This window comes from Harpia harpyja, chromosome 18 (genome assembly GCF_026419915.1).
Source record: "Harpia harpyja isolate bHarHar1 chromosome 18, bHarHar1 primary haplotype, whole genome shotgun sequence".
Taxonomy (NCBI): Eukaryota; Metazoa; Chordata; class Aves; order Accipitriformes; family Accipitridae; genus Harpia; species Harpia harpyja.
In genome coordinates this window covers 25,203,193-25,219,310 of record NC_068957.1, presented here as the reverse complement: position 1 = coordinate 25,219,310, position 16,118 = coordinate 25,203,193, and the positions used below count along the sequence as shown (strand labels likewise).

The 16,118-nt window shown below is 60.2% G+C and overlaps 1 protein-coding gene across 1 annotated transcript in view; it reads right to left on the bottom strand.

The window, feature by feature from the left end:
- Window positions 1-206: 206 nt before the first annotated feature.
- EFNB1 (ephrin B1) overlaps window positions 207-16,118 on the bottom strand; it is a 56,573-nt gene continuing 40,661 nt past the window's right edge. The window contains exons 3-5 of the mRNA XM_052813623.1: window positions 7,633-7,725; window positions 6,472-6,600; window positions 207-5,361 (exon numbers count right to left, since the gene is read on the bottom strand). Of these exons, the coding sequence (XP_052669583.1) occupies window positions 4,973-5,361; window positions 6,472-6,600; window positions 7,633-7,725 (611 nt within the window). The 3' untranslated portion in view covers window positions 207-4,972. The remainder of the gene's footprint in view (window positions 5,362-6,471; window positions 6,601-7,632; window positions 7,726-16,118) is intronic.

Genomic DNA, 16,118 nt, shown 5'->3' with positions numbered 1-16,118 from the left:
GGGGCCATGTGAGCTGCTGCAGGTATTAGACAAAAATCTCCAAATTTTTAACGCTGACCAAAACAAACTCAACAGCTCCGTCTGACACCAGCAGGAAAAGCCGGCAATGAACTGCGCCAGCTAACTTGTCCCAGATCTCTGCAGACCAGGCTGCGATTTCAGAAGACAACGTGGGGCAGCAAAAAAGCACACAGGAGACAGCCGGGTTTCCATAGGAAAAAAACCCTTTTATTTAACAATATATCAGGTTCCATCACGGCTCCATGGAGTTCAGATGCCACAGAGCTGGTTACCGATGCCGATGATATGCTACTGGGCGGGAGAGCTGGGGAGAAGGCGAAAGGAATCAAAAAGAGGAACATGACACGAAGAAACAAAAGTCTGCGGCGCCGGGGAGAGCGGCCGACGGGACCCCGGCGCCCGGCACCACCGGAGCCCCACCGGCAGCCGAGGACGATCAACCAGCGCGGGATTGCCGAGCCCTGCTCCGGGACGTGCCCCCTGCAGCGGCCCGGGGAGGTGCTGGCACAGAGGGTCCTCGCTCCCTCCGTGCCCCGGCCGAAGCCCCGGCGTCCCCCCGCACCGCCAAGCTGCGCGGTGCCCAAACCGCTCCAGGCGCTCGCCGGCGGCAATTCCCGGCCCTCGGCCAAAGCCCGCCATCCCGCATGCCCTGCACCGGCAGCAGGACCGGCCACATCCAGGCTCCAAGTCCGAATCCACCTCTCGGCTAACGGCAGCGGAGGACGGACAGGGAAAACCTCGCAGCCTGGATGTTCCGGCGGTGCCGGCACCGCGGCAAAGGCAGCCGGGCACGGCGTCGGGGCAGCGGCCCCGCGGCTGGTTGATCGCGTGACGCGGGGCCGCCCGGGAACGCGGGGACTTTTCCCACCTCGGGACGCGGGACCGTGGCGAGGGTGCGGATGCGACGCCGTGGGATGTAGACGTGGTCACAGCTCTGAAATGTGGGAGCGCGCGACGCGGGTGTGCTGGTGCGCGGTGCAGCCGGGAGGGAGGGAGGACCAGCCCTGCTCCAGCACCTCCAAATCCCCCCCCCCAGGGGCAGCGGAGGCTGCGGCAGCCCCCCCTCACCCTCTGCTGATATAATGCAGATTCACAGGCAACTGCCCGGCTCCTGCGAGCAAGTGGGACTACAGGGAGCTCCCGGCTGCCCACGGGGAAGTGCCAGGCATGCCGGTGACACCGGAGATGGCTTCGGTGGGCACGGCCACCTCCCGGGGGCAGGGACCCCTGGCACTGCCCTGTATAAAACGTGGGGGCTGCTGAAGAGGAGCGAGCCACCCCCAGCCCGGGCACCAAGCAGAGATCGGGCTACCGTGTGCTTGCGGTTGGCAACTGGAAGATGGGGAAAGTTGGGGAAAGGGATCTGCAACAGCAGCAGCTCCGCGGGTCTGGAAAAGTGGATCAGGATCTCGGGATGCTGCATCGAGTTACGCATCCCGAGGTTCGGGTTTTTTTGGTTAAAGACAAAAAAGGAGACAAATTTGATGCTCCTTTTGTTCACCTTGTGCTACTGAGCCTCTTGCCTGTGCTCAGGCTGGGGCTGAAAGCTCTGCCCGGACCCAGGACGGCCAGAAACTCGCTGGGAAAAAGCCAAGTCTGATCCTGCCGCGAGTGCCGGGGCTGTGCCGGCGGCAAGGGGCACGACCAGCCCCACTGTGCCGCGCTGGGGGCAGAACCGGTGCTCCCGGCCTCGATCTCTGCTTGGGGCCCGGCAGATCTTGCATTATATCAAGGGCATGGCCCCTTACCCCATCTCGACCCCCCCAGGGGGGACCGAGCCCCCCCCCGCAGCCATTCTGCCCGGCAGCACCCGCACACCAGCACAGCCCCGCGGGGCAGCTCCGGGGCTGAGCGCAGTATGACAATGTTTTACACCCGTTCTTGTGGTTAAAATTTCTTTTTTTTTTCTTTTTTTTTTTTAGTTCTCATTTGTTTTTCTAAGAAAAAGCAACCAGAAAATAATTCAGAGTTTATACAAAACATCTTTACATTATTTCTTCCAAAAAAGACTAGTATTTACACAAACAAAAGGGGGGGGGGGGGCGGAAAAAAAAGAAAAAACCAACCAAACCTCAATGCTTTCAATGAAAAGAACCGAAGGGACACACTCCGTTTCAGGACCCAGCAGACCGAGGTGCTCAGCAAAAACCAAGAGTTCGGATTTCACCCTTTCTTCACATATTTACAAGGTTTCTCAGCTGCCCCCAGCAGCAGGAGTGAAGCTGATGGGAGCTGCTGAGCCACAGTCCGGCTGGGGACAGCCACCGTGCCGGGGAAGAGCCACCGTGGGAAACCACCCGGGGCCATCAGTTTGCTTTTGGTACGACCCATGGCCAGACTCCTTCCCTTCTCCTCTAAAAACGAACCAAAACTAAATCATTTCCCAACCGCCTCCTCCACGCCAGCCGCTGCTCTCCGGGCTGCGGGGAGAAGCTCCCCATCGATAAAGCATCCTTCACCACTGCCACCACCATCACCACCGCCCAACTGGGGCTCTGCTCGCTTCAGGAACCGCAGGTCATGATTTTGCAGATGGAAGAGGGCACCGGTGAGGGAAAAGGGGGATTTTCTTTAAGACACAATTTTCTGTGATTTCTGAGAGCAGACCCTGTCCCCCGGCAGGGAATGGGGGTCCCGACTGGGGCGGCTCCCGGCCCTTCAGCAGCAGCCTGGGGTGGGCAGCGCTGGCATGGATGCCGTGGAGCAAAGGGGGCTGAAAGGTGCTACGCGGGGGGCCAGGGGAGCAGGGAGAAGGGCTGGGCAGGGGCGAGCACCCACCGCGGCTCTTCTCTCCCGAGGGCAGTAGCCGGTTTAGGACCCTGGCAGCCGTCCTCACTTCGGGATGCCGAGAGCAGGAGGAGAGCTGGGGCAGCCTGCTCCGCTCCAGCCCAAACTCCTTTTTAAAAAAAAAAACAAAAAAAAACAAAAAATACCCCCAACAACGCGACACCAAGGGATGCTCCCGTCCCGCTCAGGACCGCGGCCAAACCCCCAGTACAGCATCCGAGCCACCAGGTTTCACCGTCCCCTGCTCTGCCCCTCCTGCCCGCTCCTCGTCAAGGCACTTTTGCAGAGCAGCTCTCTCGCTCTTTGGGCACTTCCTAACGCGGGTTTCGAGGCCCTGGGGACAGGCAAGGACAAACCAGGCCAGGCCACCCCGTGCCACCGCAAACCCACCGCCCGGCAGCGCGGCGAGCCGCCCCGGAGGAGCAGAACCGCCTGCCCCACGCTTGCTCCCTGAGCAAAAGCAGCTACTTCTGAAAGGAAAAGAAAGCGAGGAAGGAGGGGGCGGCCGCCGGCCCCCAGGCTGGGACAGCCCGAGGACCGGAGGGCAGCAGGGCACGGCCGCGGGCACCGCCAGCCCCGCCGTGCTCACCGGCATCGGCTACGGCGCCGGCGGGTCCTCCCGGGGAGAGAAAGCTGGGAACGATCCCGCCAAAAGAGCCCAAGGCTCAAACCCCTTCCAGTTTTGGGCAGGAGATGGGCAAGGCAAGGGCAGGGGGAGCCCGGGCTGCGGGACCCCCGGGAGGCGGCACGGCCGGGCGATGCTCCTGCGGCGGGAGCACGGCCGGGCGGGCGGCAGGCGCTGCTGGGGACCGGTTCCCGAAGGCAGGTCCCGCAGAGGGGCACTGGGCTGTCCTGGGAAACCAGGTGGGTGGAGAAGCCTTCAGCTCCGCTCCCAACCAAGTCAAGCCCGGTGCTCCAGCCGGCCGGAGGGATACCTCCCGGGGGGCTTCCAGCTCTGAGCGCTGGCCTCCTCCTGGCACCCCCAGCTCCCCCCCGCCCGGCACGGGCTGTGGGTCAGGAACGTTTGTTTTCCAGTTTTCCTTCCCAAGGACAGCCACCCGCAGCATCGCCGGCCGGGGTCCAGGACCGGGGGCTGCAGCTACCCCCTGCCCTCCCGCCGCCCCCCACTTCGCTTCCAGCAGGCTCAGCCCCAGCCCGATGGAAACCTTCAGCAAAGGCTTTTCTCTGCAGCGGGGTGCCCTCGGGGGGTCGGGAAGAGCTGCCGGGCCGAGGCCGCTGCTCCGCGCGGGGCAGGAGGAGCACCCGGACTCTCGCGCACTGAATGCTTGAGACATGGTATAGATATAATTTTTTTTTTTTCTTTCTTTCTTTTTATAAAGAGACTAAAACAAGAGTCAACAGCTACGAACACAAAAGTTTAAAAGGGCAGCGGCGGGAGCAGCGGGGTCTGCCCCGCGGCCGGCGGGACGGCGTGCTGGAAGGAGGCGACGGCGTGTGCCCGAAGGCGGCGGGCGGCGGGCCGGAGTCCCGCCCGGAATTCACAAAAATAAAAATGTTACAAAAAATTAAAATAATTATAATAATAATAATAGTAGTAGTAGTAAATCGGGTTTGCCAGCTTCCTCCCTGCACAGTTGTCTGCATCTTGGCACCTAGGCAAAGCATCCTCCTCCTCCCCCCGCGGCTGCTCGCTCCTCCTCGGACCGAGGCTCCTCGCCGCGGCCCCGGTGTCGGTCCGGGCTCCGGGACCCAAGCGGCGGCCGACGCGGCGCCAGGCGCACGGGCACTTCACGCAAGGACGTAGGGGCGACGCAGGGAAATCCCAAAACGAAAAGGGGAGGTGGAGTGTCCGGGATTGCCGGCGGTGTCCGAGCGAGCACGGAAAGGCACGGCGCCCACCCCCTGGCCGGCCGCAGTCTGGAGAAGAAGAGGAGGATGCTGAAGGCTCACCCTCGAGTCTCGGGATTACAAAAGCTGAGAACTACAAAACTAAATACAAAGGGGAGAAATCAGCGCGCGAGCGTGCGAGCGAGCCATCCGCTCTCCGGCGCCGGACCCCGGCGCTCCCCGCGCCGTGCCGTGGGGTTCGTTTCGCTTCCTCCCTCCCGGCGCCAGACCGCCCGTGGGGAGACCCGGGGGGGCGGCTGCCCCCCGCGCTCGGCGCTCCCGCGCTCCTGCATCGGCGGCTTGCCCAGGCTGCTCCTCACACCTTGTAGTAAATGTTGGCTGGGCTCTGGGGGGGCATCTCCTGGACGATGTAGACGGGGTGCCCGTAGTCCCCGCTCACCTTCTCGTAGTGCGGGCAGTAGTTATTCTCTGTAGTCCGTAAGGGGATGATGATGTCGCTGGGCTCGGAGCCCGCGTTCCCGCTGCATTTCGGGCTGGCCAAGGTGCTGAGGGACAAGGCTGCGGCTCGCTGCTGCGTGTGCTTCCGGTGCCGCTTGCGGATCTTGATCAGGAGGACGACGAGGAAGATGATGATGAGGATGAAGATGACGCAGCCGGCGCCGATCGCCGCAAAGACGGCCACCTTGGAGCTCAAGAAGCCGTCGCTGGGACCTTGGGTCTCCTGGCCGTCCTGGTTGACGGAGCCTGCAAGGCGAGGGGAGAGGGGTGTCAGAGCCCGGCGGGCAGCAGCCTGCACCCCACCTCCGCGCGGATCGCATCTGCGGGGCGGGTGGGCGAGCCGTCCATCGGAGCCCCTCTCCACCCCCCAAAATCGGCGCAACGGCTTCCCTCCGTGCTGCCTGGGGAGGGGAGCAGCCCTCTCGCCTCCGAGGGGCCGGCAGCATCTCCCCACCTTCCCACCCCGTCCCTTCAGCCCAGCCTGCAGGCGCTGGGCAGGGCAGGCAGGAGCCCTGGGCATCCGCAGGGGAGGGACCACGCACCCTCTCCCCCACCCCGCATCGCTGCTCCCCCTTTCCATCTCCCGGCCGATGGAGCAGAGCGCTGCTCGTGTCCGGGTGACGACCAGTCCGGACCCCGGGAGCCTTCGCTCTCCGCGACAGATCTGGACGCTCTACTGAAAGTGGGCTCTGATACCCGGAGCCCCGCGATAGCCGATTACTGACCCCCCCACCTCCTCCTGACCCCCGGGCCGGGGCAGCCCCAGCCCCCCGAGGGAAGAGTGCTTGGCTGGCCGAACCGGACGAGAAGAAAAGAGCAACTCTTCCCTACTTCATCTGATTTCACTTTTCTCTCAGCAGGGTCAGGAACTCAGGAAACCACCTTCAAAGGGCTTTCGCACTGGCTCAGCTCAAAAACCCGAGGACCTCACCTCCTCCAAGCCCTCTCAGATGTACTGCGAGGAACAGATGGTCAGCGAGGAGGAGGAGGAGGATGAGGAGGAGAGTGCTGAAACAGCACTTCCCTGCAAAGCTCCTGCCAGGACATACCGGAGCTGGGAAAACAAACTCGAGCTGCTCCGCACTGCAGCCTGGCTGGCTGCACCGTGCCCTGAGCCAGAAGGCACAGGGCTGGGGCAAGGAGATGCTGCGAGCAGTGGGGACGGCAGAGATGGGCACAGGGCTTCCAGGAAACCCATCTGGATCCTTGCTCCGGAGCGCCTGGTATCCCCAGGATCCGTGGAGCAAGCCCGGCTTGGAGCTGCTCTGCCGGCAGCAGCTGCCTGCCAACCTCCAGCCCCGCCGGCAGGCAGAGACCCCATCCCTCCTCTCCTGGGGTGTCCCTGGCAAAACCCACCTGGCTTGCCAGGCTCCTCCACCGCGGGGACCTTGCTGCGCGGGCTCTGCGTGACGATTTTCATGGTGTTGTCAGACTCCTTGCTCGGCCGACTCGTCGTCAGCTGCTCTGGGATCACCGCGTTCGGATCTGGGGGGGGGGGAGAGGGAAGGGACGGATGAGAAACCTCATTCAACCTCGACGGCGGCAGCTCGCTTCCCCGCCTAAAGGACAACTGCCCCCAAAATCCCAGCCAGCCACCCACCACGGGGCGTGGGGAGACGCAGGAGCAATGGGAGATGCCGAGAGAAACAGAGCAAGGCTGAGCTGCTTCAGGGCTTGTGGGAAGCAGCCTCCCCACCCTAATCCCCCCCCGCTTTTATGTTTTCTGAGCTCCTCTGCGTGGGTTGGGGCAAGTTTCTCGCACGGGCAGCGGGAAGAACGGGAAGGGAGCCTGCCAAGGCTGCAGCGCTGCTTCTTCTGTTTATTATAAATACTGGGCCCAAAGTGAAAACACAATAATGAAAAGCAGCCACCAGGAGCTGTGCATCCAGGTCGGGGGCCGAAACGAGCCCGAGGCATCGCTTGGACTGGGAGGCAGCCGGCAGCTCGGGACGGGAGGCGTTGGGGAGCTCCCTCCAGGACCAGAGCACGCTCTGCCGCAGCACTACCGTCGGCGATACCCTTGGTGTCCCACCGCCACCGTCAGCCTGCATCGTCCCCAAAGCACGGTGGCCACCACCGCTGAGAGCTGCCGGGACCACGCTGAGCCCAAGCACTAATGCCTGCCCAGCTCAAACCCTTCCTTGGGTGCCTGGCAAGTCACGGGGGCACTGTCTGTGCCAACCCCCCCCCACCGAGGCACTCGTACAGTTCATGGGTCCCGCGCTGAGCTAGCTTCCCACTGGGACACCAACCACCAGGTTAACACAGAACAATTACTCCATTTTAATCCCAATGCACCAAACGTGTGCAAGTGTTGGAAAAGAAAAAAGGGAGGAAAAAAAGACCCTAAAAAGGAGATTCTGCTGAACTAACCGAGGAGGCTTCGTAGGCTCCAGGGACCAGCTGGCCTGGCCTCAGTTTCCCCAGAACCCCCACAGCACAGCAGGACAGGGGCCAACGTTTTGCTGGGCAAAGGCATTTTGGCGACGGGAGACCCCAGGGTGCAGAAGGACTCACCCTGCCCCACTTTCATGACAATCTTCATGGAGCGCGTCTGGCAGACCCCTCCTTCCCGGTTCTCCAGGCCATCCAGTGTCCCGTTGGAAGTGGCTGCAAGGAAAGAGAGGGAGCGTTAGGCAGGGTTCCTGGGAGCTGGAGTGGCACTGCTGGGCACGTCCCAGTTCCCCCCAGGCACCACAGGGCAGGTCCCCGCTGTCCCCAGGCACCACGAGAGACCTGGCAGGAGCTCAGCACCTCCCGCCACAGGGGCTTGCTCCTGACCTCCTGCTGCGGCCACTTCTTCATGCCCCAGTCCGAAGCCCACCACAAGTGTTTAATACACCAAGTTCTCATTTTCTGCACCTTCCAAGGCTGTTTGCAGTGGTGAGGATGTGATCCCTCCAGCTTCCCCTCACTGCCACATCCACACAAGCGAGCCATTCTCCGTGCCTGCACCCTCCTCCCCCTTTAATTCCTGGATAATTTCCTTTGCTCCTTGGTGTATAATAGGAACACATGCATATGCACAGTTTAAATTATACATATATAATTACACACTGTGCCTCAGTAAAGAATGTAAACTCAGAGCCCCAATAGGGTTGAGTGGCTTTAATTGCAGGGCAGAAGTCAGTTATATTCACATTAACTTTTTGCTTTAGCCGGCACAGATTTTTAAGCCCTTCAATCCTGCGGGAGCACAGGGAGCTGCACGTCTCCCACTGCCACCACGCAGAGGAGGACCCCCACCCACGCACCCACCAGCCCTCTGCCGTGGCAGGGACAGCTCGGGGCAGGGGTGGATACGAGAGAAAAAAACCCCAAACCAGAGGATTACAGGATTAAGAACCCAAATGGCAGATTCTGCTAAACATACTCAAAAAACTGGCTTCTGATCCCAAAAGGGCCCTCGTTGCCGGCAGCAGTGAGCACCCGGTGGATGCTGCGCCGAGATGGGTGATGCGTTGGGTGGCTCTGGCACGCAGCCGGCTCTCCCCAGCAAGCAGGGATGGTGACCAAGCCGGCACCTCCATCCATCACGGCAAATGCAAATCATCCTGGTGCTCCACCAAATCCAGGCACGGGGACTCATTCACCCAGAGAAGCAACAAAACCTGGGAGGAGCACGGCGACAGCATATGGCATGAGCGGGGCTTAGGAAAGGTGATGCAATGGAGAATCACGAAGCTACGGGGATAATTTTACAGAGACAAGGCAGTGAAGCAAAGCAGGATTTGGCCAGCACAGCACAGCCAACACCTACCCCGAGCCTCAACGCCAAAACTCAGCCCCGGGGTTTCAGATTGCCTGTGCAGCCCAATTCCTGCCTCCACCCTGCAAAAACTGGGGTTTGGGGAGGGGGGGTGACTGATGGTCGGTGGGGACGAATCCATCAGACGCCGCTGGGTGTTGGTGAGGAGGTGATGGGAAGAGGCTGAGTTATAGAGCAAGGTCTTTCTTTTTCTTCCGCACTCCCTGTCCCGCAGCAGGACCCTCGGGTGCCTCGATGAGGACTCGACGCTAGGCTACACTGGAAAGCGAGCCTGGATCACGCTGGGATGCAGGCTCAAAGTCCAGCAGCTCTGTCCAAACGCCTCTGTGCAATCAAGGCTCTCGTGTGAAACACCAGCAAATGTTTTACTAATCAGAAAGTCATTGGGCTGTTTGCTGAGTTATCACCTCTCTCGCGGCAGGGTTTCACCTTCCAGCAGCTCCCTGGAGCTCCCTGGACGGAGCCGTACATCCACGCATCTGGGATTCACTGGCAGGCGTTTTGACAGGAGCACTGTCAGCACAAATCCTGATGCAAACGCCTGGGAAACAGGATAAACATCCCCCTACAGCCTGCACAAGTTCCTCCCAATGTGAACCAGAGTCAGGGCCTGAGTAAAAACTCCCCATAAAAACATCTTGGGGAGATAACTCCGGCAGAAGGCTCAGCAGCCCGGTTCTCCCAGGCCAAAGGCACTGGTTGCGGATGAAATGAGCCGATACGTCCCAGCTCATGGCCCTGAAGCGGTTCCACGAACAGCTTCCCAGCACCATGCCACAGGTTGCTCCATCTCGAATAGACTTCACCCGTTCATGCTGCAACACAGCGGGGCAGGGGAAAACAGAGCAGTCTGTAAAAACCAGCCTCTGAGAGACCTCGTAAGGTCTTACTTATAAGGTAATAACCTAATTATATCAAAACGATCTACAAAGTGCGGCTCAAGTGTGGGCAACTAGGAGATCCTGCAAAGGTAGAGCACGCAGCACTAATGGGAGACAGCAGTTCCTCCAAAATAACGACAGAGACATTGCATTTGGATACGACAAAAATATTAACGGTTCAAGCAGGACAGAAGAATGGCAGCTGGAGTCACAGGGACGGACGAGGGGACGCAGCTGAGCATCCTTCCTCCCGCGCCACACACAGGACTTTGTTCAAGAAGCCTCTTCTTGTTCTGATCATCATAATGATGAGGGGAGAAAGTAGCTTTGAAAGGGAACCGCATGAAAAAAATGAAGCAGCTACTTGAGAGAACATAAAAAGGGGAGGCTAAAAGGGTAAAACGCTTGCAAAAACCATGGCGATCATCTCCGGTACAGCCTCTTGAAACAAGGACACACGCTGCCACGCTCTGTACAGATCCAAAATGGGCCAAACCAAAGCAAAGCAAGATGTTCCACACAGCTGGTGGGGCTTCCAAAAGTCAAAATCCCATCCAAACGGCTAAAAGAGAGAGTACAACATCTGGCGGGTTTTATATAAAGACGTAGGACAGGCTGACGCGTTGCTGAGCAGCAGGTCCGGAGGCGGGCAGGGGGCTGCGGCCGGGGGGGTCCCCACTGACCCACGGGCAGGGGGCTGCAGCGGTGGCGGCACTGCAGGCTCCTCCGTCGTGCTTTGCTCGGAGCTCAGAGATGGAGAGCTGATCCTCCCGCTCTGTTTCTTGCTTTCAGTGGAAGATTTACCAGCAGAAGGCCACAGGATCAGGCCGGCACCGCTCCAGCAGAGACGCGCAATCCGGGAGGCACCGGCAAGCAGCGAGACGGAAGCCCAAAGCGTCTGTGATACTCGCCGCTGCACTCATGGGAGAGCGGCGGAGGCACCGCCGATCCTCAACGGCGGACGAAATTCAGCGTCAACGAATGCGCGGTAACGCAGGGGAGAAAAAGGTTAAATCCACAGGCACAACAGCGAGCTGCAGGGAGAGGCGAGAGGCAGCCTTGAGCCTGGGGAGAGGTGGCCGCAGGGCGGTAGCACGAGGCAGAGCTGTAAAACGATGGACGAAGACGGGCAGGGAGCTGGGGATACCCAAGGGATTAGGAAACGGCAGGCCTCAAACGACGGCTGTGATCTCCACGCGCCGCATTTGCAACGTGCAGCTCTCGCATCAGCAAGGCTTGATCTGGCCAGCCCCAGCAGCACGGAGTGCGTGGGAGCATTTTCTTGCCCCCCTTCCATTTTGGAGGGACTTACTTACAGTTTGGCTGTAGGACCGGGAGAGCAAAAGCAGCCTCTGGACAGATGACTTCTACTCCGGCTTAAAGAAAAGGCAGCTCCCAGCCCAGAGAGCTATTAGATGCCTTTCCCTTAATGAAGCATTAAGCCTGAGGCTGCTGAGTGATGAGGGTTTAACATTGATACCATTAACCATGTAATTGCTTGTCAATTTAGAAGAGATGCTCAGCGTGCATGGAAGCACAGGCAGGACCTCCACTTGCTGGCACAACTCACCCCGGTCCTCGGGCACGAGACCAGCGAAACACCAAGTCCCAGCCCAGTGACACACGCCAGCCAACTGGGACAGATGCCTCCGAGAGCCCCAACAACCCCGGGTTTCCACCTCCAGCAGCAAGCGGTGCCACGTGCTGTCCCCGGTGCCTCACAATCTGCCTCCCCACCGCTAGCACTCAGAGTGTCACCATAGCTTTTCTTCCTCCCCTAAAAATATTTCAAACGAGAACTTGGGTTTTGGCAGATGGGAGACTCTGGAAGTAATACCTGGCAGCAGATGAAGGCAAGGGTCTCTTAAACGGTCAGCGTTGGACAGAGCGAGACGCTTGGTTTCTCTTCTGGATTCCCTCTAGCAGGACTCCGTTATGATTTGGGCCCCAAAGCACAATTAATGTGCTGAGACTGTAGCGAATCCAAGTCTCTTTCCTTTTATTATTCTTAATTACTCTTCCATCTGTGCACCGCAGCCCTGCTCCAGACCCAGCCAGGCGCTGTGTGGACGCAGCCCGGACACCCGCCCCGCGATCCCCCCCCCTCCTCGCCCCCAGACCTGTCCAAGATTCCCGTTTCCATCGCGCAGCTTTAGGCGGAGGCGGCAGCATCCCACCGGCACCCACCGCCACTCGCTGCCAGGGCTTCGGGAAGGCACGGACCGACCTCGCTGAGGGGCAGCTGGTGCAGAGCAGCCTCAGATCAGCCACAGCTCAGCCAGGACACCCACACCAGCCTGAAAGACCCTCTTGGCACAGGTGAAGACCCTACGGGTGGCCCTGAAGATGCGCCTCACACACCTCCGGTGTGCTCGGACGCTGCGCCGGCAGACCCTTGCACGAATCCACAAACAGACTCTATTCAAAATAAAAACCTAGCTCCTGCCACCTTCCCTCTCCTCCAAGTCTTTCAAGCTGTTTTAAGCACCCTCCGTACCGAGGTGCGGGTGTTGCATCAGCAGAGGTGCTGTACCGGTGCCCAGCTCCCTCATGGGCACCGGGGTCCTTCCTCCCCCCATCCCGGCCAGGGCTGGCACCCCAGGGGACCCCCAAAGCCACTCCAGGTCACCCAGCAGAGGCACCCGCCTGCTCCACCGCACACAAGTGCCCTGGGGCTGCCCAGAGAGCAGGGCTTAGTTGCAGCCCCTTCTCCTCCTCCTCCTCCTCCTCCTCCTCCTCCTCCTCCTCCTCTCCGGCTGAGCTGGGAGGTGGCAGGGGCACGCAGCCTGGCTACATGCAGCCTACACTCACGGTATCACCACCATTATTATTATTAACATAATAATAATAATAATTATTATTATTATTGTTATTATTATTATTATTTCCTTGTCAGGCCCCACTGAAGGGAGGTGAGCCCCCCCCTGCCCCTGCAGACAACCCCCCTCCCAAGCCCTTTCCATCAGCTCCGGCACATTCGCTGGGTCGGCTGCCAGAGCAAGGGCAGGGGCTGCGTGGGGGGGAGCCGAGCCCCACGCTGTCACGCTGCCAGCGAAGCCGGCAGGAGCCTTCCAGCCCAGAGGCAGCTGCACCGGGAAGGGGCCCTAAAGCCCCAGAAATGCGTGTGCAAGCCAGCCCAGCCCTGTCCCGTCCCCGAACGGCTGCAGGAGGTGCAAGGCTTGGGTTTCACACACCCTCCTGGCAGCTCCAGAGCTGCTCCAGCCTCCCAGTCTGCAACCGAAAGAGAAGAGCCGAGCAGCTAACCCTGAGGGTGCCCGGGGGGTGCAGGGGGCTGCCCCCTCCCCAACTCGCCACCCCAGTGTCGAAGGGCACTGCCGGGTCCACGCAGCCAGCCAGGACCGATGCCACGGTGCCAACTGGGATTTCTCTGCCCCCCACACCTATACTGGGCATGCAAGAGAGCCCGTAACTGCAGGTCAGCCTGCAGACAGCCCACGCAGCCCCGGGTCCCTTCTCCCCACCGTCCCTGGTGGGCACCAGGAGACGACCACCACGGGCGGGCATTCCCAGCCTGGCAGCTGCCACCGTTACTCCCCGTTACCCCAAAAAACCCTTCTGGCAGGAAAAAGCTCTGCTCCAGGCTGCTCTGTGCACGGCGATGGCAGTTGCCACGGGGTGGGAAACACGCAGAGATCCTCGGAGCTGGGGGCAACCACCACGACCTTCCCGCTCTGCCCTGCCAAAGCACCCTAAGACCCAAACCTGGGTTTCACAAGCAACACCTTCCCTGTTCGTTATCTGCATCCTCCTCTTTGCTCCTTGGGGTTTACTGTCTCAGGGTCCCACAAACACAAGCAACTCAGAAAAACGCGGGTGTTTTCTAGAAAACAGCCCGTCCCAGGAACTGCCGCAGCCGGGGTTTTGAAGCACCGAACGGCGAACCCTCCTCGTGTCCCAGCGATCGGTTTCGGGTTCCCTCTGCCTGCAGCACAGCAACTCTGGGGGTCTGGGAAACGCCACCGAAGGGACGCGGAGCTCATCTCCTCCCCTCTGCCTCCGCAGGGGACGAACGGGGGTCCCGGCAGTCTACACCCACCGAACCGAGGGCTGACCACCGCAGGCTGCTGGAGGAGCGGCGGCGGGACCCCCGCCAGCGCGCGCTGGGCGATGGCGTGCCGGGGTTCACGGCCACGCGTACTCCTCCAGCGTAGCCGTAAAGCCTCCCACCGCCACCGCTTCACGCGCAAAGCCAGGTGTGGGCGCGCGGTTTGCTTCCGCGGCTCCTTCCAGCCCGTGGCTCCGGTTTTTGCTGACGGCATCAACCCCTCCGGAGCAGCTGGGAGCCGCGAGCGGAGCAGCAGGCTCCCAACCCAGCTCCCGCAGGCGCAGCCCATCTGCCGGCGTACGCCCACGCCGAGCGGGGCGAGGAGCTGGAGGGGCACACGGCAAACCCAGTTGCCGGCCGACACAAAGGTCCCATTTACGGCTGTGGTGTTTGCCGGGGATTTCGGCTCTCTGAAGTGCTACGTCTTCCCGGGAAGCCCTGGAGCAGCCGAGTGCGGCTGGAGGGAAGGGGGATGCCAACACCTGCCAGCACCATGCGCCCAGCCATGGAATTGCCTGGCTAAATAAATAGATTTTATGTATAAAAACACGTGACTCTCCCTGCACTGGAGAGGGAAATGCTAGCCTCCCCGCCGCAACCTCGGACCAAGTCCTTCCACCAAGGGGGAGCAAGCAGGTATGGCCAAGAGCTGGTGGGTCTCCAAGCCAAGGCAGGAGGAAATGACCTAACAGTGCTGATAGAGGCTGAATGGGTTATAGTAATAACTTTGTCTTGTTGAAAAACCCTACAAATTTTCACCACCGAAGGGAGAACCTGGTGTGCTGCTCTGGTCCGCTCCCGCCAGCTGGGGCCAAGGCACAGCGAAGGAACTCGGGGCTTCACCTCCATCCTCCCCACGCACATGGCAAGCAGGGGACAGCCGGGGTGACCGCAGAGGACGGACTGCTTGCTGCGTGCCCTGGGGAACCCGGACATCCCAGCCCACGCTTCTTGCTCCAGCGAACAGCAAACGCACCGCAATGTGAAAATCACCAGGCTCAAATATGCTTCTGGAAATAGGAATGAAAACGATAGCAGTGGGTCTGGTTGGGACGGAGTTCACCTCCTCCTGGCCAGGGTCAGCCCCCCCACAAAGACAAACAAAAATGTTGAATTAGCCCCATCCCTTTTAAAGGGCAGCAGCTACGTTCGCAAAGCACAGGTCCAGCAGCGCCGGCCGGGTTAAGGGGTAAGAAGGGAGGATACCACGCGCCCACACTCATCCTCGTGTGCCACAGCACTGCTCCCACACCCAAGCGCTGGTTTGGGACTCTCTAGGGTGCTTTCCTGGGGCGAAGGGAGAGCAACAGGCAAACACCGAAGTATTGCATAGAAAAAGACACTTTAACACAAGTAATGCTTAAGTGAAAACCTAATTTCCCATTAAAACAGCTTTCTGATGGAAAAATTATAATCAACCCCAATTAGCATCATAATTAAGAGCCACAGCTACATCGCAGGTAACCTCATCAAGGCTGGAAAGCACTTCTTGGTTGCAAGACCACTGCTTGCTTACTTGCTCGCAAGCCCTTTTGCACGAACGCTGCCCAGACGTCCGTGCGGAAAAGCCTTGCAAGCTTCCCGCGTCCCTGTCCCGCGCCGGGGAGCATGCGCGGCCTCGCTTCTTGCGCGGCTCAGGAGGACCACGGCACTAAATAAAGCCTTTGTCTTCAAGTCTATCCACCCCCTTCCAAAAAAAGAGAGCGTCGGTGGAAGAGAAAGGTTATTTGCACAGTCTCTGCGGTAGCCCCAAGCAACTGGTTATAGGTCAGGAAAAAAGTGCCATGTAATTCTCCACCTGATGCTCTGCCAGAGTCATTTGTGGGCCCCGCTGGGAGCCGGAGAGGAGGAAAGCACTTATTGCGTTTTAACAGGGTGTAAATCTCTTCGGTTGGGTAGCAAAACATCTGCGACTGACTGAGAAATCTGTCGTGAAGGGGACAGAGAGGGACGCGCAGGGGGACGGTGCCCCCCCCCGCCTCCGCCGCCGGCGAGGCCGATGCCAACGCCAGCTCGTCCTCGCACGCGAGATGCTGCACGGAGGGATGCGGGGATGCGGAGCCAGCGCTGCTCGCCGAGACTGCAGCTGCAGCAGCCGGCTGAGCTTAGGCTACACCATCACTGCCTGGGTGCCGGGCTGGAGGCGGCTCAGAGAAAAATCAAAGTTATCAGGGACCGGAGAGGCTGATTCACGTGCAAATCTTCTGCCTGGGAGAGCGTGGGGAGCCGAGGAGGTGCAGGGCAGCAGGGAGGGACAGGAGCTCAGGGTGCACTGTGGGACAGCCGG